Here is a 24,516-nt window from a genome sequence, read left to right on the forward strand (position 1 = left end):
AAAAAAATTAATTTAAAAATTTAGAAACATTGCATGTTAAAAGAGCATGGGATGAGAATGTTATATGTCAACAGTAAAACTCTCCACCCTGCCTCCTTAGTGCTATAAAACGGTAGTATCATGAAAACCCAAACTGTCCTTTTTTTGCATTTAGCTCAATATGCTCTTCTTTCTTATCTTTTTTTATGCAGCTGGAATGCTTGCTGATTCCTCTGCAAACTTCTAAGACCCCGAGGAGCCCAGCTAGAGAATGCCGTCTGAACGCTGCCTCAGGTATTCCCTGTAGGAGAAAGTTCTTGCTTGGTCCAATGAACCCTGAAATGGTCACACTGCACATCCCAGGACTGAGCACAGAGCAGGGGCTGGACATGTCTCTGAAGGACTAAGCAAACTGGTTTGCGCTTGTGATTTGGGTATGACTGTCCTGGACTCACTCACCACTCTGACCTTGTTGTTGTTCAAACCTAGAGAAGATTCAAGATTCTTTGAATGGCACTACTTTTTATCTTTTTTATGTAAGATGCTAATTTCTCTTGAACAAAAGGTACACTACTACTGTATGATTTTAAAATCATATGTATATGTATAAATCATATGTATATGATTTTAAAAGATTATATTTTATTTTAAAAGCTATTTTATTTTAAAAGCTACTATATATATACATATATAGTGCCTTCTTTTATATACACTGTGTATACACACACACACACACACAGTGCCTTCTTTTTAGGTACTGGGGATGGGACTCAGGAACATTCTACCTTTGAGCTATACCTTCAGCCTCTTTTACTTTTAAAACAGGGTCCTGATAAGTTGCTGAGGATTTTTTTTTTGAAACAGGGTCTTGTTAAGTTGCTTAGGCTGGTCTGGAACCTGTGTGAATCACCATGTTCAGCTAATCGTGTTTCCTTTAAAGCAATTACTGTAGACAGTTCAATGCTTACTCTCAAAGTCCTGATGACATTTTCTTTTTTCTTCTTTTTCTCCCTTCTTCCTCCTCCTCCTCCTCCTCCTCCTCCTCCTCCTCCTCCTCCTCCTCCTCCTCCTCCTCTTCTTCTTCTTCTTCTTCTTCTTCTTCTTCTTCTTCTTCTCTCTCTATTTCTCCCTCCTCCTATCCCTCTCTCTCTCTCTCTCTCTCTCTCTCTCTCTCTCTCTCTCTCTCTCTCTCTCTCTCTCCAGACCTATTATTTTTATTTGAGGTTGAAAGCCTCACTAAGCTGCTGAGGCTGGCTTTGAACCTTGAGATCTTCCTGTCTAGGCTACCCAAGTACTGGGATTACAAGCATGTGTCACCACACCTGGCTTGACATTTTCTTTAACAATTTATCTATTTATTCATTATTATACTGGGGACTGAACCCAGGAGAATTCTATATCTGATCCATAACCCCCAGCCCTATTTCATTTTTTAAATTTTGAAACAGGCTTTCTCTAAGTTGCTGGGGTTAGCCTTGAACCTGCGATCCTCCTGTCTCAGCCTCTTAAGTACTAGGATTGAAAGTGTATGCCACCATGACCAACTTAAAAATTCATTTATCTCACATATACTTATTGAGTTAAGTACTCTACTTGGTGCAGAGGATCCAGCTATGAATAAAACAGATAAGGCGTCTATATTAATAAAATGTATATTCTGTGGGAGAAACAAATAGTAAACAAATAGTTACATCAAAAGCAATACAAAAATAATTGGAAAAAGTACAGGAAAAATACAGTGAAGAAATGCCTTTCTGAGAGTGCTCTAACCTGAGCTCTGAAGGGCAGGATGACTGGGTGAAGTGTCTGCTGCAGGAAGGAGCAGCTTGGCACATTCCAAAAACCCAAGGGGCAGCCAAGAGAAGACACATGGCATTCATCTGAATATTCTTACCAGAGGCAAATCTTTATTATCCTCCAAGGAAATAGACAGAAGGTCTTCAGAGCAATGAATAAGAGATGTGAAAAACCTGGGATTTTTTTTTTTTTTTTGTATGTGTTAAGAATCGGGTATGGGCCGGGTATGGGCCAAGTGTGGTGGTGCATGTCTATAATCCCAGTACTTGGGAGGCAGGTTCAAGGCCAGCCTCAGCAATTTAGTGAGACCCTTACCAACTTAGTGAGACTTTGTCTCAAAATTTAAAAAGGGAAGGGGTCTGGGAGTGTAGCTGGAAGGTAGAATACCCCTGAGTTTCATGTGAAGCAGCAAAACAAGGGAAAAAATTTAATCAGGTATGTCTATTAAACAATGAGACCAGCTTTCTTCTATGACTCTAAGCTGTTAGAGGGGACTAGTTCCAAGGATGTTCTGGGAATGCTGGCACTGCTATGGCAGCATACTGCCTCTGCACCCCCCAAGTGCATTCGTTGCACTTACGTCTCATGAATTTCATACTCTAGACTCTACTCTTCAGTGATTGCTGGTGAAATCCACGATAGACATGCTGTTCTGAAGGTAGTCCTCTTCGTCTTTCTTGCCCTCTCCTCTTCCTGGGTTCCACATTTCCTTGTTCACTGAGTGCTTTGCCACGTGGCTTGCAGTCTTCCCATTCCCCCCTCCCTCCCTCACTAACACTGTACAACCTTTCAGAGCCCTCAGCATCAGCATGGAAGATCTGTCCAGCTGCATGGTCCTTGGGTGCTCAACCTGCTTATTTACAAAGACCTTCTTCTTCTCCTTCCTCTAGTCACCCACTCCCATGGCCACACTTTTGGCCTCGTCATATTCCATATTCCAGTAATTGCTTAATTTCTGGAATTACTACATCAGACACTCTACTCTTTTTTTTTTCCCAGTACTGGGGACTGAACCCAGGGGGATGCTACTTCTAAGCTACACCTCCAGCCCTATTTTTTATTCTTTATTTTGAAATAGGGTCTCTCTGAGTTGCAAAAAGCCTTACTACGTAGCTGAGTCTGGCTGCAAACCGTGCTCCTACTGTCTTAGCCTCCCAAATGCTGGGATTACAAGTGTGCACCACCACACTCGGCTGAAACTCAACTCTTACCATGACCTCCTCTTCTTCTAGCTTCTTTCTTTCTTTCTTTCTTTCTTTCTTTCTTTCTTCTTTCTTTCTTTCTTTCTTTCTTTCTTTCTTTCTTTCTTTCTTTCTTTCTTTCTTTCTTTCTTTATTGTGGTACTGGGGTTCCTAGAAGCCCTTCTACCTCTGAGCTACACTCCCAAACTTATTTTATACTTTTTTATTTTTGGAAACAGGGTCTCTTAAGCCAGCGCAGCTGGCTTCGAACCTACGCGATCCTCCTGTCTCTGCCTCCCAAGTGCGGGGATTACAAGCGTGCGCCACCACGCCCGGCTAGCTCCTTGGTTTATGTACCTCATTAAGGTTATGGTTTTGACCTCCTTGTCGTGTCCTTCTCCTGGCCCTGCTACTTTCTACCAACCTAACAACCCTTTCTTTTCCTCATTTTCCTTAACAGTTTCAATTCTACCATTCTCCTAAATCCTTAATTTCTCATATTCTTGGCATTTATAATACATTTGTCTGAGAAAAACTCCAACCCAACTATCCATATTTACATAACTACATTGTTGTTTGGAGACCAGTTTATAAAATCTTTAGATTCAATAAGCTTGCTTTGGGGCTTTTTTTATTTTTGGCTTTTAAGGTCATGTTTCTGTGATAAATCCCATCTTTCCTTTCTTCTCAGCAACCTTTGCTGATTGCCTCTCAGGTATGTTCAATAGCTGTGCCTGTTACCTCATGGGCGGATGAGTCATTGAGTTATATCTCTAGCCAAGGTTTCTTTCTGAGCTCCAGATCCATGAATCAAACTATGAATTTGTCATCTGCCCTTGAGACTCTTAAAGACAACTACCTCTCGAGTGGTAGCATTATTATTTAGTAGTTGACAACTCAATACTTCATGGCCCAAAATGAATCATCTTCCACTTCTTCAATTCAGATTCTCTTTTCCTGGACCCTTGTTCTGAAAATATCAACTTGTACAAACCAGAAATGTAGGCATCTTTGTGGATATTTCCTTCCCACCCCCCCTCATATATAATCCATCACCAAGGCTTCTATATTTCTCCTCTGAATAGCTTTCAAACACATTCACCTGACACTCTATTTCCATGTTCCAGTCCATAACCCACAAACCATGGCTACAGCTCAGAACTGCTCTAGACCAGCCCAGGCTCCCTGGCTGTGCTTGGCACTGCAGACTGAATGACCTTTGTGGTGACTCCCTGTGACTGTTAGGATAAGCTGGCCCAGAGGGCCTGCATGAGTGGGCTTCAGCCTCTGCTATCTGGGCCCCTCCTGCACAGGTCTCTGCCTTGCCCTCAGGGTTCCAGGCTTTAGCCTTCTGGACACTGCCTAAGTGCCACAACCCCTCTTGCCACGGATGACTACATTTGCTTTTCTCATGCCTGGGAAACCTCCTCTTCCCTTTTTACCAGGGTAGCTTGCTCTGTCCTTTGCCCTGCATTTCAAGTACTCCTTCAGAAAAGCCAGATGACTTGATTAATATGTAACCCCCTTACCTGGCTAAAATGAATGTTGCATGAGTGCTGTTACCACATCTGGTTTGCTCACTGTTTTATTGCCAACACCTATAGGCTGAATAAATATTTGTTGAGTGAATGAATGAGGGAGGAAAGGATATAAAACTATTCATTACACTTAAGTTCCTTTCTGCATAATCTTCATTATTTCTTGGTCATTTCCCAAGTATGTTATATCTTCTTGGCTTATTTTTAGGGTTATATCTATTATGATTAACATTCACTTTAAAGAATTTATAAAATATAAAGTATTTCATAAAAATAAAATAAAGTTTCTTAATAATTTATCAAGACTATTGAGAGAATCAGGCACAATTCTGTTATCAATTTTTTTGCAGTTTCTTTCTTCAGTTTAAGAAATGAAGCTCACAATAAAAAGAAATGAGCTCTTAATGGTACCTGACTGGTTTTGATATGAAAGAATATAATACCTTATCGGTAGCCTTACTTGAAAAACACATAGGTATCATTTTTATGTCTAAGTGGTTGAGAAATTCAGTTGAATTTTAAAATTTGAAATGCAGATATTTAAAACAATATGTCCATTTTGGAATTTACATATTAAAAAAGGACTGAATAAAATTTAACCCAAATTTTATTCTATGAAAATCTCTGTGCAGCTGGGTGTGGTGGCTCACGCTTGTAATCCCCGCGCTTGGGAGGCTGAGACAGGAGGATTGCGCAGGTTCAAAGCCAGCCTCAGCTACTTAGTGAGGCTCTCAGCAACTTAGTGAGACCCTGTTTCCAAATAAAATATAAAATGGGTCTGGGAGTATAGCCTGGAGGCAGAAAGCCTTTGAGTTCCACCCCCAGGACCACCAAAAAGAAGGAAAGAAAGAAAGAAAGAAAGAAAGAAAGAAAGAAAGAAAGAAAGAAAGAAAGAAAGAAAGAAAGTCTCTGTGCAATTTCTCTGATCAAAAATGTTAACTCCATGAACTCAAAGTAGCAATTTGCTGTCAAGCAGTGATTCACTCAGAGCAGGGCGGACAGTGTGATGAACATCGTGCTCTGCATTTGATTTATTAGTTTTGCCACCAGTTGCAGAATGAAAGTTATGGGCTTGAAGTCATGGATAGTGTTGTTCCCCAAGATCTCACTCATGAATCTCCCTATTATTAGACGCTGACATTCAGTGGATCAAGTGGATGCTCCCTGGTGTTACTAACAAGGTTCTGCTGCTCAGGGAGCCTTGGACTTCCCACTGGTGCCCAGAGCCTGTGAGCTACATGAAGAGCAGTCCTCCTTGGCAGCCTAATTGGAGTCACCTGAACCCTGAAAACTTGTCAACTGCCCAGTAGAGCCTTAATGAGAAGCCTCTATATATTTAAAGTAGCCACATTTCAAAAAAAGATGAAAAGAAACAGGTCAAGTGAATTTTAACAATATATTTTATATAGTTCAATGTGCCCCAAATAATCTCAATAAGTATAATTAATATTAAACTATTTATGAGATATTTTCTATTTTTTGTTTTATTTTAACATCCAGTGTCTATTTTATACTAACAGCACATCTCAATTTGGACTAGCCATATTTGGAGCCCTTGGTAGCCAGCCACACATGCCTTCTGTGTTAGACAGTGCAGTTCTTAGGTCCTTTAAAGGGAAGGGTATTGGAGTTGCACTTGGGAAGCCTAGGCACCCTCTGTGCTACCTGTGGGTTTTGAAGTGACAATATTTCTTCTGTGGGCAGTTTTTTTCTCCCAATTTTACAATGACACAAAAATCTGTATTCCCTTGAGAAATGTAACTGCTGCTGCTGTGTATTTTTCTAATAGTTTTAGGATATGTGGTGTTTTTTTTTTCTTTGTTACCCAAGTAGTGAAGGGATATTCCTATGAATTGGGGAGGTATAGTCTGCTAATATTTTTGTGGTACTAGGGATTGAACCAAGGACCATTCTGTCCCCAAGTTACATCCACAGCTCTTTTTATATTTTATTTTGAAACAGGATCTCACTAAGCTGCCAAGGCTGGCCTTGTACCTGCAATCCTCCTGTCTCAGCCTCCCCAGTACTATGATTACAGGCATGCACCTAGTTTTCTATTTGTATCTATGTCTAGAAGCTCATGGAGTTGATTGCAAGTACTTGCTCCCCATTTTAATTAAGCATGGTGTGTTGGAGTCTTCGATGTGGCTCCTCCCTGGTCTATTACTCCATGGCAAAGTAAATCTGTTGCCTTCCAGCCCTGTTCTGTGGTCAATGTGACTTAAACAGTAGAAGACTGATTCACATTTGAGAGTTGAGTGGGAAGTTACTTTCAGAATACAATGATGACTTGTTGATTAATGGGCCTTTACTTCTTGCCAAATGTTGGAGTATTTGTTTCTGCACTTAAGGATTCCTAACATATTGGTTCCAAAATATTTGGGATTTTGTGCCAAGTGTTGTCTTAAATATTAAGCATGCTATTTTCTTTAAGCTTGACTATTTCAAGCCAAGTTGAGTGATCCTGTGAAATCCTGAAGCATCAGTATTGTCTCAAAGATGAGCCCTTTATTCTTTGCCAAGTTTCAGTTTACAGCTGCTCTTTCCCTGGCAAGATTTATACACTCTCCACAGCTCGCTGAAATGCAAACACTGATTTAGGTTTGATAATAAAGACATGAATTGTGGTACTATATTTGGAAAATTATTAAGGAAACATGTTAAGGCAATTATTTTAATATATTCTTCTGTTCCACTACATATGAAGCTTCAAAATACATTTATTTTGTATTTAAGGTGATTAAAAAGCAGAGAAAAGAATTTATGAGAGTTTCAAATACACTTACATTTTCTAAGGTTATAAGAATACAAATCTATTTTCTGTCCCCCAACTTTTAGTTGTAGTACAAAGACAAATGTTTTTGTAGCATGATATCAAACATTTCTTGTTATTATCTCATGCTATTATAATCAGGTACATTATTATTATTATTTATTATTATTTTTTGGTGGTACTGGGGGTGGAACCCAGGGGCTTTCTCCCTCCAGGCTGTACTCCCAGACCTATTTTATAATTTATTTGGAAACAGGGTCTCACTAAGTTGTTGAGAGGCTTACTAAGTAGATGAGGCTGGCTTCAAATCTGTGCGATCCTCCTGTCTCAGCCTCCTAAGAGCAGGGATTACAAGCCTGTGCTACCACGCCCGGCTCATGTATATTCTTTTGAAGGGCTGATTTTGAGATAAAGTATACACAGTGCAAATATACAATTATCAGGAAGTTTTGTGACTTTCATCCCCAAAAGGATAAATTTTGGAGATCTTCTTTACAGATTATTTTTTAAGCAGAAGAAATTACATTATTTTCTTTAAACAATTACATTGTTTTCTTGGTGCTATGCTTTCAAAACGCTTGATCATAAACTTTTGTTTTTCTTATCTGTGAAATAGAAGTAACAATAGTACCTACCTCCTAGGGTTATTATAAAATTTAATGAATTATTAATTACAAATCACTAAGAATATCTCATTGAACATGGCAAATACTTTATTCTATCAAGTATAGAAAAGCATCATCTTTTTAGAAAAGAGTTTTTTAAAGGTCCTAAAGCTGTTAATGTGTCTGATAAAATGATAAAATTAGCTGATAAAATGCATCTGTTCCTATTTTGTTTCCTCATGTCTTCATCTGAGCAATGCTAATTAATCTCTATTCTAGACATTATGTAGAAATTTACACAAATTATTTATGCTTCTGAATGTGGTTTTCATAGTGATTTTAAGAGTCTGCCTATAGCTTGTGCCACTAGATGAATATTCAATGACAGTAATCATTTCAAAACTCACTGCTGCATTTAAACTGAAAATAATCCTCCTACCTTCCCACGAGAGCTTCCTATATCATCACCTCCTGTCAACTTACTGTCTTTCCATAGTTCTGACGTTTCTGAATCTTCCCAGTTGAAAACGTCCAATAAAGCTTACTGACTGTACTTTAGCATTTCATGGGAAATATTTGGTTAATTTTAAAGTGGTGATTTGTGCTTAGCTATCATTTACCAGCTAGCTACCTGGCATGCGGGCTGGGCAGAGTCCTGTCAAATGAACCAAGCAAGCAGACAAGGCTGGTGGTACCTCTGTGGTGCCCCTGAGCAGTTCTTTCATGCTGAGAAGGAGGGATTAGATGCAGGAATTATCATACTGGAGAGAAAAGTTTCAATGGTCCTTGTGGTGTTTTTGAGAAGAGTCTATTGTTCGAGTAGTTCTTCTAGGAGTAACTTATTACTGGCATAGCTCACGCACTTCAGTCCAATGCCTATTCTAAGATTTTAGAGAATGGTGGAGATTTTTGATGATCTAAAATGTGATTGCCCATGGTTATCTATACATGTACTTTGTGCTTATAACATTACTTCTACATTATCTTAGGAAATTTGAGATTTTCACCTAGGACTTTTGAAGGGATATAAAGATAAATATTTTAGGACGGGATAGAGAATGAAAGGGTAAGCTTTATAAGGGTAAGTCTAGCAATCCAGAAAGGAAAATAAAATTATATAGTTACTCATAAAACTAGTACAGCGATCAAAGGCAGACACTGAAGACTGATAATATAGATAAATTTTTACTTTCAACTTTTAAAAAAATGCATTTCTTTTGATGTTCTCTTTGTGCTGCCTAATTTCCTAAGTATGTTAATAAGGTGCTGTGGTCTGATTGCCTATTCTGTGGAAGGGACACCTGCAGTTCTTTCCCCCTAACCAACGTTTGCTCACTTTTCCTGTATTAATTAGTGGAGTCTTGTATCCTGTGGGGAGACACAGTAAAGTACTAAACCAGAGAAAGAGAGGCAATCTCAGAGTAGAGACACACATACACACACACACACACACACACACACACACACACACACACACACGAATGGGAACTAGAAGGAGAGATAAACTCTGAGTGGGGGCAAGGTAAAGAAAAGACAAGAGTGGAGAGAAAAGAAGAGGAAGGCAAAGGTCAAAGTGGTGCAGTGCCCAGGAGTCTCCTTAGTCCTTAGGAAAGAGTGAGAATTGTCTGGGAAGTCAGTGAAAGCAGGAACACTGACTCCACTGCTCTCCTTTGTAGTATTCAAGAAATGCTGACAGGCCAGAGGCTCTGCCATTCAGAATCTCACAATGACAGCGTCCTGGCAGCGCTGAATCAGCAGAGAAGTGATGGCATCCTGTGTGACGTCACCCTGATTGCGGAGGAACAGAAATTCCACGCTCACAAGGCAGTGCTAGCAGCGTGCAGTGACTATTTCCGGGTAAGTTAAGGCAGTTTGTCTGTTTCTTTGAGGATACCAGTTAACAGAAGATGACAGCATTTCCTAGCATCCTCAATCAAGGGCCAGTTAGACTGTAGTCTCTAGTCTCCAGAATTGTGAATGTTGGAGACCTGTGTTCTTTCCCATGTTCTTTTTCACATGGTGACTAAATCAGATCTAGGGCCCCGCTGAGATACTCCCTGGACTGGGCGCCTGGCTGTGCCCTGCAGAGAACAGTCTTCCTCTTTACATCTGAGCCAAGGGGCATTTGGTGTTTTACCATCACTGGAAAATGTGGTATGGTCGTAGCGCTCCATATGGGGGTGTGGGCCATGGGATGTATGTTTCTGGATTTAGGGTCAGAACATCTGCAAAACAATTTGTTAAAACTAAGAAAGTTCCTAAATATATGCAATGTTTTTTATTTTTATTTTCTATACATGTTCTTAATGCTTTCTAATTATTTTCTCCTGGTACAGAGATGAAATTGATCTCATAAACCTTTACAGTTGACATGTATGGCTGAGGAAGACAATGTCTTGTTTAGTAAAACTTTGGAGTTTGATTTCCTGCTACTGATGATATATAATGCTGTGACTCACATTTTTTTTGAAGATAGAAATGTATAATATGTTTATTGTTGATTAAGTTTCGTTTGTTTAGTATTCTCTGTTATTTGGGTCGACAAAGACTATATATATATATGTATGTATATATATATGTGTATATATATACATACATATATATAATTTAATCTTCACAAAAACTCATTGTAAGAATGCATATACATACTATTAAATAATTGTGCATATAAATAAACTGCATATCACAGGTTAAGAAATTTATTTTAACTCATAAGTTATAATAAGTCACACAGCTTCTAAATGGCAAATCTGAAACTGAAATCCATATCTGACTCTTAACCACTATGCTATTCTACTTCTTATATACATTAATATAAAAAAGAAGCTGGGCATGGTGGCGCACGCTTGTAATCCCAGCATTCGGGAGGCTGAGATTGAGACCTGAGGACCGCGGTTTGCGGACAGCCTCAGCTACTTCTCTCTGCAACTCAGTGAGACCTGGTTTCAAAATAAAGAATAAAAAATAGGGCAGGGGGTGTAGCTTGGAGGTCAAATACCCCTGGGTTCCATCTCCATACCCACAAAAAGAAAGAAAGAAAGAAAGAAAGAAAGAAAGAAAGAAAGAAAGAAAGAAAGAGATAAATAAGAAAACATGGGAAATTATTAGCCAGAATTTTTGAGTTATTAATTTCTGAATATACATTATTTAAATTATTTGATCTCTTTTTACTGTTATTTTAGTTAATTAATAACTAATATTTTTGAAAGGTAATGTATGAATTTTATACGATTGGGAATATACCTTTGTCAATTTTTAAAATTCCCTCACCAAAGTCTCTACATGATACAGAAACCAACCTAGGCTCGTGAGCAGTGTTTTTGTTGGTTTCGTTTTCCAACACCAGTCTTGTTTTTCATGTTTGATAAACAATACCAACTACATTCAATTGCCAGATAGCAATGAGGGAGAATTTTTGAGGATGACAAATGGCAAAAGAAAGATTATGAAAAAAGTTGTTTTAACTGTAGTGAAGCTGGGCAATGTAGAGAATAAGGAGGTAAGTAGTGAAATGCCTGTTTCTAAGATTAAAAGTAAGGATTTAGCTCTATACTGCAAAACTGAAGCAGAGTAGTTTATCTGCAAAGTGATATTTTATTGTTAATAGGGTGATACAGTTATGTATTATCACCTTGTCAGATATTCATCTTTCAGAAAGGGCTTATTATCCAGAGGGATTATGAACAATAAAATACAATTATTCAGAGGGATTTTGAAATGATAAAATGTGTGCACGTTGTATAATGAGTTTGTCTTCTTATAGAACAAAATATAGTCTTCTCGGTGCTTAACTTCTCTATACCCAGGTCTGAACTTGTTGGATTTATAATTTAATTTTGGAAAATAATTTGGTGTCATGCACATCCGAGTGTGCGCGTGCGTGCACGTGCATGCGCGCGCGCGCGCGCGTGTGTGTGTGTGTGTGTGTGTGTGTGTGTGTGTGTGTGTAAGACTAAAAATGAGTTGAAAGAGTAAAAATGAGTACATGCATTTGCATGAGTGTCCCTTGTACTTGAAAGGTCATGGCCACAGAGGGCCTCCTTTATAATAGCTGTATTATAGAGCCTGTGAAGAAAGTACATTATGTTTAAGTAACTTGCTAAGTATAGCCAGATATTAAGTAAAAGGGCTGACTTATGCATTCATCACCTGATGTGACAAATTTGCTTTTTTGGCCATGAACCCTATTGAATTCATATATAGTTCTTTCAATCTCAAAACCAATTGCATGTAAGATGAAAAAAAAAAAAGATTTGTGTACTGATTCTTTAGCCAGAGAAACCAAAACTAAGTTGAAACAGTTGTGATTTAACTCTGTAAGTTGGAATGGTTGGCATATAACTCATTTCTAGGCACTGTGCTAACATGCTGATATTGCAGTATTTATTTATTTATTTATTTATTTATTGGTACTGGAGATGGAGACCAGGGGCTTTCTACCACTTGTCTATACTCCTAGACTTATTTTTTTATATTTTATTTGGAAACAGGGTCTCAAGTTGCTGAGAGCCTCACTAAGTAGCTGAAGCTGGCTTCAAACCTGCGCAATCCTCCTGTCTCAGCCTCCCAAGCGCTGGGATTACAAGCCTGCGCCACCACGCCTGGCTTGGTATTGCAATATTTAACTAGATGTAGGCTGATTCCTATGGAGCTTGTGATATATAGATATTATACTACAATTAATGTTTCACTCGTACCCAGTATTTTTTTAGAAGCTAAATATTTAGGTCTAGTCTGCTAGACCAGCTGCTCTATGCTGGATTTGCTCTTTTGTTGGTGATCCACTGTAAGGTTGGCTGGAGGCTGAGTGACCTAAGTTGGCCTTGTTTAATGCCTGGTAATTGATGAGCAGTTGTCTGGGATGTTAGGGGAAACTGGGCCATGTATTTCTCAAAAAAAGACTGGCCTAGGCTTTTTTACATGGTGACTAAATTCTAAGAACAGCAAGAGGACAGCACTCGCGATGCAGTTGTTTTCCAAGCTTCGGTTTGTGTGCTGTTACTAATCACATGACAACCAGAATCAGTACAGGACAGTACAAGAAAGGGAACAACAGACGCCAGAAGGGGAAGAATGTGTTGCCATTTTGGCAACCTATCGCTGTCAAGAACTATCATACATTTGATATTTTACCCTACTTGCAAGCTAACTAGTTAACCAACAGTTTCATAAGATGCTGGTAGAAAGACATGAGACTTCTAACTCAGGAACAAAGGACAGATTATTTTTCACCATGACAGCAGTGTCTGATTGTCGGCATATTTGCACCTCTTTCCCGGGCCCACATTTCCATTGGATGATGCAAAGGAGAACCAGGTTGTGTTGCTGCCCATTGAGTTGATTGTGTTATAAGAGAAGATCATTGTACTCAGAGAACAGCGACTCATTTTTTTGTGGTGCTGAGAATTGAACCCTGGGTCATTCTACCTCCCAACTACACTCCAGCCCTATTTTTATTTTTCATTTTTATTTTTTTAATTTGGAAACAAGATCTTACTAACTTGCTGATAACCTCCCTAACTTGTTGAGACTGGTCTCGTACCTGTGATCCTTCTGTCTCAGCCTCCCAAGTACTGGGATTATAAGTGTGCACCACCCTGCCCAACGGAACGGTAATCTTTTATAATGGGTAGTTATAAATGTTTCCCTTTGCTCCAGAGGGAGATATTATCATCCTGGACAGTAACCATTCCTATACTATACTGGGCAAAGAGATACTTCGTCTTCCCAGATTGTAAGCAAACTTGTCCTTTCTTCGGACTGTGATACCACTGTCTTCCAAGGTCATTTACTCTAGAAATATCCTTGAAAACTGAATTGAGAACAAATGATAGTTGATAGTCATTTCATTTGCAATATATGCAGAAATGCAGGAGACCCCTGAAGCTTTGTCTTCCAACAGCCACAGGGCCTAAACTAGAGAAGTGTTCGCTTTCCTAGTGTCTTGGCGTTCTGTCACTGAAGCACCTGGAAACAGCATCTGGGCTTAGTAACTGCTGTGTGTCTCACAATGATCATGTTGCCCATGCTTTGTCAGTGCAGTAAGTTTGTATTAAGTGAATGAAGAAATATTTTGTGTCATGTGTATTTCTGTGTGTGTGTGTGTGTGTGTGTGTGTGTGTGTGTGTGTGTTACTAGGGATTAAACCCAGGGGCATTCTACCTCAGAGCTATACCCCCAGCCCTGTTTTGCATTCTTTATTTTGAAACAGAGTCTCACTACGTTGCAGAGGGCCTCACTAAGTAGCTAAGGCTGGTTGTGATCCTGTGATTCTCCTGTCTCAGCCTCTCAAGTACTGGGATTACAAGCATGTGCCACCACACCTGGCTGGAATTTCAATTCTTAATATCCGGAGTATTTAAGATAAGTTATTCATATATTTTGTTTTCTTGTAGTGTGATCTTTTCATGTTAAGTACTTAGATGTAAACTAGATTTTGTAGTCTAAACTCTGATATCTGGAAGTTTATTTTAAAGCTTGTTCTGTGTTCAAGAAAGGTGGGACTGCATGAGCCTGAAGGCGTGAGCTTTTTTTTTTTTTTTTTTTTTTTTTGGTGGTACTGGGGTTCCTGGAAGCCCTTCTACCTCCGGGCTACACTCCCAGACCTATTTTTATATTTTTATTTGGAAACAGGGTCTCTTAAGCCAGCACGGCTGGTTTCGAACCTGCACGATCCTCCTGTCTCTGCCTCCCAAGTGCGGGGATTACAAGCGTGTGCCACCACGCCCGGCAAGGCGTGAGCTTTAATGTAAACCATTCCTTTATATCGGTCTGAGAGTTAACAACAGCTTTTCTTGCTTAAGACATGAATAATGAATGAGAAGTTGAGTTCAAAGTACTGTGATTTCCTGTGATCTTCACCATTTTAAAAGAAGCCGTGAAAACGGATTCTTGAGTCAAGAATGACTTTAAAAAATAGCGACTTTAAAAAATAAAAACTTTAGGTTTAATTTCAGTAGTGTGGGCCAGGCATGATATTAGTCAAATGCTGTAACTGAGTCAGAGGAGGGATTTCCTTCCCTAAAATTTCAGGCAAAGCAGTGGAGGAAGGAAGAGTCAGATCTGAGTTTTCACCCAGCACCAAAGGCCCTGCCTGTTCACCATTGTTTCCCACCATTCTTAGCGAATAGTAGGTTCTATTTTAATGTTTGCTGGGTTAGTCACCCTCTTTACCGTGTGCTATGAACTTAGGAAGGTCATCTTACTTCTGTGCACCCATGCTAGTTTATCTGTAAACTGATGATCATAAAACACAACTCTCAGGATGGGTTGACACAGAGATTTAATGAAATGAGTTGACTAAAACCCTAAGCACAGAGTCTGACACATAGTCAACTTTTGGTAAACATTGGTTGTCTTATTACTTGACTAACATTAAGGTTCCTGGCCTTTTTCTACCTAGGTGTTACTGTGAAGGAAGGTCAGTTCATTTTTAGGCTCAGCTGGCTATAGGTTCACTCACTTTTTTTTTTTTTTTCCAAACTAGATATTGAATCCAGGAACATTCTGCTTCTGAGCTACATCCCCAGCCCTATTTTATTTTTTATTTTTTGGGTGGTACTGGGGATTGAATCAGGGGCATTCCACCTCTGAGATATACCCCCAGGTTTTTTTTTTCTTTTTCTTTTTAAACAGGGTCTTGCTAGATTTCCATGGGCTAGCCTTCATCTGGGATCCTCCCATCTCAGCCTCCTCTATACCCAGCACACCTGGCCTCACTCACCTTTTGATATGTCAGCATAGCTTTTGGTTTCATCCTTTCCCATCTTTTCATTTTCTGAATCTGGCATGCCTTCCCTCTTGCTTAGAATATCCCAGTAACCATCTACCTTTTCATTTTCCTTTATCTGTTCCTTTCCAAACTATCATGCTAACCTGTGAGGTGAAGTTTCCTGCCCTGCTTAGGTGCTCCAGAGCACCTCCCTCCCTGCCTGCCTGCCTGCCATGCTGCTTGAAGTGGCCTTCACACCCTCCGACTGACTCTGACTCGTCTCCAGCATCATTTCATTCAGTGTTGTGGCAACACTGTTTCCCCAAACACCTCAGGGCCTTTGCACTTCCCAACTTTGAACCTATAACCTCCTATTCACACTCTGTATAACCTGTCTAAATCTTTTCACGGCCAATTAAGGATGCTAGCCCTCATGAAGCCTAATCTTACCTATCCTGTGCTGCTTCCCCAAATTCATTGGCAGGATACCCCTTTTCTAAACTCTTAAGACCCTCAGTTTATCTCCTTAAAGGAATTAACGTTTATGTATTCTGTATTGCAGTCTCTTACCAGTAACATCTTGAAGAGGGACCTCGACTAGCCATTAAAGCACTGTTGAACAGAATTAAATTGGGAGTGTTGAGTCAGGGTAGCAGAAGTTAGGGGCTTTGTGACCTACAGCATAGGCAGGAGGTGAGGCTGAGTCTACCTTTCATCCTCTCTTTTTGGAATCCTCTTCTCTGAGGGGCCCCTGTGGGCTGCGGGCCACCCTGTGGTACTGGAAGCCGTTGTTTTATGTTTGCAATCTGTAGCTTGAATCTCCATAAACGCCTACACTTTCTGGCCAAGGAAGCAGCTGTCTTGACTGTCTAACATAGCTTCATAGACGTGTTGGTAAAGTGATTCAAATATGACATTTTGAGAGTTAAATATTTGAGCATCTTTTCCCATTCAAGCCTGCATGTGCTTCTGCCTATGTAATTTTAAATTCAAGAGAAGGACATAAAACCCATAACGTAAAAAAGTTTATGTTCCATGTTTTTCTTATAATCATATTCGTTAGCCATTATCTGATTAAAAAGGCATAAAAGACTACTAAATGAGCATCTAATATATAATTCAAATTTTTTTTCATTTCACTAAGTATTTGTTACAGACCTACTATTTTCTAGACACTAAATGAATTTATAGTCTGGTGATCGAGAAAGATAATGAAAAAAATAACTATAATATAATGTAACTATATAATGTAACTGGCACTAGGGTTGAGATTTGAAATGGTGTTTTGGGCTGGAGCCTTGTTTCTGTACCTGGTCCCCTCTTTTGCATTCTCAATCAGTAACAATAATGATAGTAACCACCACTCACTGAGCATTTACTGTCCTCCAGGCACTTATTATTCTCAGTGTTTTATGGGTATCAACTCACTTCATCTTCTAAAGAAACCTAGAAGATGGGTACTCATATTATGATCTTCATTTTTACAAAAAAGTAAAGGAGGTTGAAATTTAAATAATTTATGCCGGGGTTCTTAGGAGCAGTTAGGACAGAGCTTGTGGCCTGAGGGAAATGGGGAGCAGATGGCTGGGAAGAGGAGGAGATGTTTGAGGAGCGACTTGAAGGAGGGAGAGTCCACAGGACTGTGGCAGATGGTGCAGGGGCGGAAGGAGGGAGGCTGGAGGCCCCCAGCTTGAGGGCTAGGGACTTGTGAGGAAGAGAATGTTCACACTGTTGATGGGAAAAGAGCAGCCAATGGCATTTTGAAAGAAGCTGGGCCATGGAGGAAGCATGGAGGGAGACTGAATGTGAGGATGATTCTCCAAGTCCTGCACAAGGGGCGGAGCCGTGGGGCTCTGTGCTGTTCTCATCTTTGCTTCCCCAGACCTCACCACAGCACCTGGCACAACACAGCCTTTCCTCCATTTTCATCCGCCCTGCTGCCATCTGATTGGAAGTTTCCTGCTGTGTTGTGCTCCTGGGCACTCACCAATCCCCTCGTTGGAATTTCTCTCCCCGTGTTATGGATGAAATATAGAATGTCTCCTAGAAAAGCTCGTGTATTGGCAAAACAAAAATGTTTAGGGGTGAGATAGTTGAATAAGGGCTCAGATCTCATCAGTGAATAAATCCATGGGTGGATTGATATTTGAATGGACTCTGGTGTAACTGGTTGGGTAAGGTGTGGCTGGAAGAGGAGGTGTGTCACTGGGTGTGTGGCCCTGAGAACCATCTGTTTCTCTGTCTCTGTCTCTGTCTCTGTCTCTGTCTGTCTCTCTCCCCCCCCCTCCGCCTGCCCCATGAAGTAAGGGAGGGTGGCATCCACCCACCAGAGCCCTACCACCACCACATTGCCGCCATGATGTCCAGTGTGCCCCTGAAACTATGAACTAAATAAACTTTTCCTCCTCTAAATTGATCATGCCAAGTATTTTTATCATAGAGACAGAATAATACTCATTAGGTCTATACTATCTGTATCTGTTTATCACACTAGTTTGCCTTATTTCCTAAGTGGCTTGTAAAGACTTGAAGGTAATAACCATATTGCCAACATTAAAACATAAATGGAATCATTGCTGAATTCTTGGTACTTACTATTTAGTAGTTGATAGACTCTTCAGTAACATTTCTGGTTCTCAAAAAAATTACATGCGCAGACACATGGTGGTAATTTTGCTTCCAGTCCTCAAAGCCCGCAGCAGCCTGCCTTTATTCCGAGCCAGCTACTCAACCTCCACTGATTCTGTGAACCCCCATTATGCTTCTAGTAAATTACATTTAAAAATAAAATTAATAATAAAAATAAGTATATTTATAAACTTTCAAGCACTGTATGGCTGTTAAGGATCTTTAAATAGTTTTTGTCTTTCATTTGATCAGTGGGCCCACAGCTTTCTCCTATGTTGTGAATGGTTGCCGGACTCGATGTTGAAATTAGGGGTCTCTCATTTGTTCTGCAGGAGTATTTTCATTGTCCTCAAAAATTAAATTTTACCTGAGAGTAATTTACATCAAATATCCTTCTTGGAGAAAGATGAATAAATGCAATAGTAAAATTAATCCAAAGTCTTTTAATCATATAGTAATTTTAGTTTACTGTTTTGATGGTTGCTATGAGCATCTAAGCATCTACTGCTGTCCTAAATAGCAAAGCAGTACTCTATGGTTTATTTAACTGGTGCATGAATGTCACTAAAATTAAATCCCTATGATATCCAATATTTTCCATAGTCAGTTTTGCACCAGCATGTCCTGTGATGAATTACTTTGCTTGAGGCCAAACAAGCACTCCTGAGTACTGTGGTTATAGGGAGTTTATGTTAAAACAAGAGCACTGCTAATTCTTGCATATTTTGCATACTGCTGTGTTCTTTTCTTTGATATCTGAATTCACATATTGATCACAGAGGCACCAGAGTATCTTTCTTATAGTGTGAATTATGCATTATATGATAAATTGACCATTCTTTCCCATCAAATGAAAGCTTTTTGATGACATTCTATTTTATAAAATCTATAGAAATAATTAAGAAATAGAAATTAGAGTGTGGCTGGGGAAGGAGCTTTTATTGGCGCTAAAAATATTACAAAGACCCTAAGAAGGGGAAAAATCTTAAGGGAGCTTCTGATAGGCATTTAACAAGACTGTAGAAAAACAATTCAAATGGATACTGTTTTAAAAGGTACATTTCCTTTCTTGTTTGCCTTTTGGTAACAAGGAGCTCATTGGTTTGAAGATTTTAGTTGTCTATTTTCACCACATTTGATAAAATTTTAAGATGAACAAATTCCTGACAAAAGTAAAAGGTAAAAATTTCACGTACCAAAGTCTTTTAATTCTCTTTCTGGTGATAAATTTATTTCATTCTGTGCAACTACAAAATAATTTACTTCTAATATTTAAGCGTATTAAACATTTGCATTTTAGTATTCTTAGATTTTATTTTTTATTTAATTAAATTCTAAATAATAAATTAAATATTATCAGTCATGGTGGTGCAGGCTTGTAATCTCAGTGCTTGGGAGGTTGAGACAGGAGAATCACAGGTTCAAGGCCAGCCTCAGCAATTTGGCATGATCTCAGAAACTTAGCAAGACCCTTTTTCAAAAAATAAAAAGGAGCCGGGCATGGTGGTGCATGCTTGTAATCCCAGCATTTGGGAGGCGGAGACCGGAGGATCATGGTTCATGGACAGCCTCAGCTACTTAGTGAGGTCCTGTTTCAAAATAAAGAATAATTTTTTAAAAATAGGGCAGGGGTATAGCTCAGAGGTCAAATCCTCCTGGGTTCCATCCCCAGACCTGCAAAATAAATAAAATTAAATAAAATAAATAAAATAAAAAGGGCTGGGAGTGTAACTCGGAAGTATAATGTCCTTGGATCCAAGACCACTACCAAAAATTAAATGTTTGATGTTTTCTATAAAAGCTATTGCTATTTAACCAACAGATATGCTTCTTTATTATATGTCTTCTTTGTTTGTGGTACTGGGGATGGAACCCAGGGGCATTCTACCTCTGAGCTATACCCCAGCCCTATTTTTTACTTTTTATTTTGAAATAGAGTCTCACTGAGTTGCAAAGGGCCTCGCTGAGTAGCTGAGGCTGTCTGCAAACTGTGATCCTCCTGTCTCAGCCTTTCAAATTCTGGGATTACAAGCGTGCACCACCATGCCCGGCTTTTTATTATACTTCTTAATGTGATTTAAAAAAAATAAGCTTCATAGTTGATATTAGTGCCAAACGGTGCAGGTAATTTACCACCTCTCAATCCTACATAAATTCACAAAGAATCTACTATATGCAAAAATATTTGTGCTGAATGTTGCAAAGGCAAAACTCCACCATGGCAGCTCCTTCACGAAGTGATGGTTGAAACCTCAGGAGCATATGGGTTTGCACATGAGGAAGGAAAACAGACAACGGAATTTCAAAACATGTCTGTGATCAGAACCTAAATGATACTTTTTACTAAGGGGACAAAAGGAGAAAAAGATGGTTGAAGGGAAGAGTCAAAGATGCATGAATCTAACCAGGGTGTACATTTTAATCAAAACCAGAAAAAGAGATTGACATGTTCAGTAGAAGATCAGAGCTGATTCAGGGGGGGAAAAAAACCCAAGAAGGCAGATTTGTTTATCCTCCAGTTACCCTTAGATATAGATATTACAACTTCACAGATGATGAAATCAGTCTTGCTAAATGTTGTTTGTTTAAGATCACACAACTGCTGGATGTTGTTTGTTTAAGATCACACAACTGCTGAAGTCAGAGATTCAAACCCCAGCCTAGATCCACATATCTCCAAACCCTCTACATTTTTTTCATTATACCAAGCTGTGTGGAATTCAGAGAACTTTCTGCTTAAAGTTTCCTTTAGCTACTGAGCATTACTAGCAGAATAATGCTCCCCCGTTCCATGCCCTAATCCGGAGAGCTTGTAATTAAGCTAAGGACTTTGGCGAGGAGAGATGATCCTGGATTATACAGCTGGACCCCATGTAATCACAAGCATCAAGAGATGGAGGAGGGAGTGAGAAGAGCCAGAGGAAATAAGATGGAGATAGAGGATGGAGTGATGTTGCTGGCTTTGAAGGAGGGAGAGTGACATCTATGGATTCCAGAAGCTAGAAAAGGCAGGAGAACAGGTTCTCAAGTCTCTAGAAGGACCCAGTCTGCTGATCCTGGACTGGCCCCCATGAAGCCCATTTTTACCTTTTGAACTCCAGAACTATAAGATGATATATTTGTGTTGTTTAAAGCCATGGGATTTGTGACTGGATCATTGTAGCAAGGAAGCTTATGCAAGCATCTTAACAATAGGTAGCAGAGGTGGATTTTTCCTGGGTGCTTTTGTGAATTTTTAGATGTAGTTTTGCTCACTCTTGTTTCTGTTGATCCCGCCTGATAGATGCCACCTGAAAATGTGGAGAAATAATCCAATTGTAGTTCTCAGATATGATGAACATTTAAGCCATATATAGGCTCTGTTATATAAGCAGGTTCCTTTATTTCAAAAGTATTAGAAGAGAGTCAGAAGGATTTGACATATTTGATGTGGAAAATTTTATTATGATGATTATGTTTATAACTGTTTACTGTCTTCCTCAATACCATAATTTTAAAGTTTCAGCTTTACTTTGTTGATAAAATAGATCAACATGTCCCCAAAAGTTCCTTGGTCAGCAAGTTTTGTAATCTTTAACAGCATAAATCCAACGGCATATAATTTTGTGAGAAAAGGATACTTAACCTTCCTAGCCCTTAAATAAGCCTTTAAATAAGTGAAATATAGTAAGCTCTCTTAAAATAAACTTCATATTTTCTTGTGGGAAAATATTCCTAGTACTTTGTAAAGAAGATATTGTAAAGTAACAGGTAGAAGACCCAGATTTCAAAATCCGATGTTACTGCAACAGTACCAGGAAAGCACACTAAACTAGTTAGTTTTAGGCAACATTTATTTATTTATTAGAATCTTCTCTATTGTCAATTTGCTATATTAGGAAACTCAGTTCAGTTTTCAGGACCTGATTTCTTTGTTTATAAAATCTAGATAATTGTAACTGCTTGATTATCTCATTAAAAAAATACTCTATTGAGACAGCATAAGTGGCAGTGTTTAGAAAGGATAAAAATGAAGTTGGGTGTGGTGGTGCACATCTGTAATGTCAGTACTAGGGAGGCTGAGACAGGAGAATCAGTTTCAAGGACAGCCTCAGCAGTGAGACTCTTAGCAATCTGGTGAGGCCCTGTTTTAAAAGGAATAGTACAGGGGATAGGAGTGTAGCTCGAAAGTATAATTCTCCTGGGTTCAATCTTCAGTAGCACAAAAAAGAAAAGAAGAAAAGAAAAGAAAAGGTTCCATCAAGGCTGAGTACTGTTTTTGCTAATAATAATATAATTTTGCAGTTTGGGTTTTTTGGGAAGAAGACTGAGACAGAGTTTGGTGTAAAGAGTGCTTAGATCCAACACCTTCAGAATGGAGGTGAAGAAGGCAGGACTTAATAGAAGGATAAATCAGTCTTTGATGGAAGCCCAGTAATAGCCTCAGTTGAATCCACAGGAACACTGGGGCTAAAACATCCTTCACGGTTGGGCTGGGGTGGCCAGGCCTTTGTATTGTCCCATACATTGGTCACTGGGCTCTGCCCACCCTGAGAAGGGGTGGGACCTGCAGCCAGGCACTTGTGGGCCCCTGAGTGGACTTCTGAAGAGGCCTGACGCTGAAGGCTGGCTGCCCACAGTTCTCTCAGCAGCTGGAATGACGAATCATCATCAAAATATCTGGGTGGGCAGGGTTTGGTGGCACACACTTTTAATCCCAGCATTGGAGGCTGAGACAGGAGGATTGGGGACTGTCTCAGCTACTTAGTGAGGCCCTTTGCAACTCCATGACACCCTGTTTCAAAGTAAAGAATAAAGGGCTGGGGTGTAGCTTGGAGGTAGAATGCCCCTGGGTTCCATCTCCAGGACCGCAAATATATCTATATCTATATCTGTATAGATATGTACTTGTGTGACACACCAATCGCCATATCTTCTCCAGGACTTTGTGCATTTATTTTAAAAATAGGAAACACATGAAGTAAGAGCTTCTGATTTCATCATAATAGCTGGAAGGAATAAAAGCAGGCATTTTATCCAGCATGTCATGGAATATAAAAAACAAAAAGACAAGACTATCATTGATCAAATATTTTGCACTTTTTCTTAAAAATGAATTATTTAGATAAACTTTGATCAAAGTATTTAATAATTACAAAATAGGAGGAATATAATATTAAAAATGAAAAAGGTGGCATTTAGAAAGAGAAAGATGAGGAAGACGATTATCAGAAAACTGTAGATAATATATCCCAATAAACGTCAAAACTTTGGTAAACACATTTCTAGAAAAATATCATTTACCAAAACTGGGCCAAAGAAAAGAGAAAGTATTATAAATGAGGGTGGTTGTCAAAGTAGCCACACACTTTATCAGAAAAGCAATGGGCCAAGATGTTTAACTTGTCAGTACTACCAACTCTTTACTTAATGGCTGTTTCCCATGTTAATATCAATCTCTCTTAAAGTCTTAAAGAAGACAGAAAATATAATTCTGGCATAATTATATTGCCAAAATACAACAAGGTTAGCAAAAGAAATGAGATTGATATCTTACTGGTAGACATGCAAAAGTGTCAATAATTATAGCCAGGATCAATAATCTACATCTAGCCCTGACTTTTCTCAACTCATCAGCATCTCAATTACTTGCTATTTTCTTACATTCTTTCTTCACTTTTAAAAAACAAATTAAAAAAAAAAAAAACTTTCTTCACTTTTTTTTTTTTGTGTGTGTGTGTGGTACCGGGGGATGAAACCCAGGGGCTTTCTTCCTCCAGGCTATACTCCCAGACCTATTTTATACTTTGTTTGGAAACAGGGTCTCACTAAGTTGCTGAGAGCCTCACTAAGTAGCTGAGGCTGGCTTCAAACCTGTGCGATCCTCTTTCTCAGCCTCCCAAGTGCTGGGATTACAAGTGCGCGCTACCACGCCCGGCCTTTCTTCACTTTTGAGACTCTACGCTCTCCAAGGTTTCCTCTCAAAGCCTGGATTCTCCTCCTCAACCTTCTTTGCTGGCTTTGCCTTATCTCTCCATCTTAAAGTTGGAGTAGGCCTGGCTCAGCCCTTGTTCTGTCCACACTACTTAACATGGTGATCCTGTACTATTTCTTGACTCTCTCCTCCTTATCTGTGTTGTGTCTGCTTGCACATGTATATGCATGTATATGATTCTATGTGATGATCTGTTGGAGTTCTCCTAGCATGGGGAAGACAGGCAGACTTTTTTTGTTCTATTTAGGCCTTGAACTGATTGAATAAGGCCCATTCAGATTGGGGACATCAATTAGGTTTACTTGGATTATCAATCCAGAAACACCCTCA

At 39.3% G+C, this 24,516-nt stretch overlaps 1 protein-coding gene across 8 annotated transcripts in view; it reads left to right on the forward strand.

Annotated features, from left to right (window-relative positions):
* Positions 1-250: 250 nt before the first annotated feature.
* KLHL32 (kelch like family member 32) overlaps positions 251-24,516 on the forward strand; it is a gene marked incomplete at both ends in the record, with an annotated part of 159,244 nt that continues 134,978 nt past the window's right edge. For all 8 annotated transcript variants that reach the window (XM_080700372.1, XM_080700377.1, XM_080700376.1 and 5 more), the window contains 2 exons: positions 251-273; positions 9,550-9,730. In XM_080700372.1, coding sequence (XP_080556498.1) covers positions 251-273; positions 9,550-9,730 — 204 coding nt within the window. The remainder of the gene's footprint in view (positions 274-9,549; positions 9,731-24,516) is intronic.

This window comes from Muscardinus avellanarius (genome assembly GCF_963383645.1).
Source record: "Muscardinus avellanarius genome assembly, chromosome: 8".
Lineage (NCBI taxonomy): Eukaryota > Metazoa > Chordata > Mammalia > Rodentia > Gliridae > Muscardinus > Muscardinus avellanarius.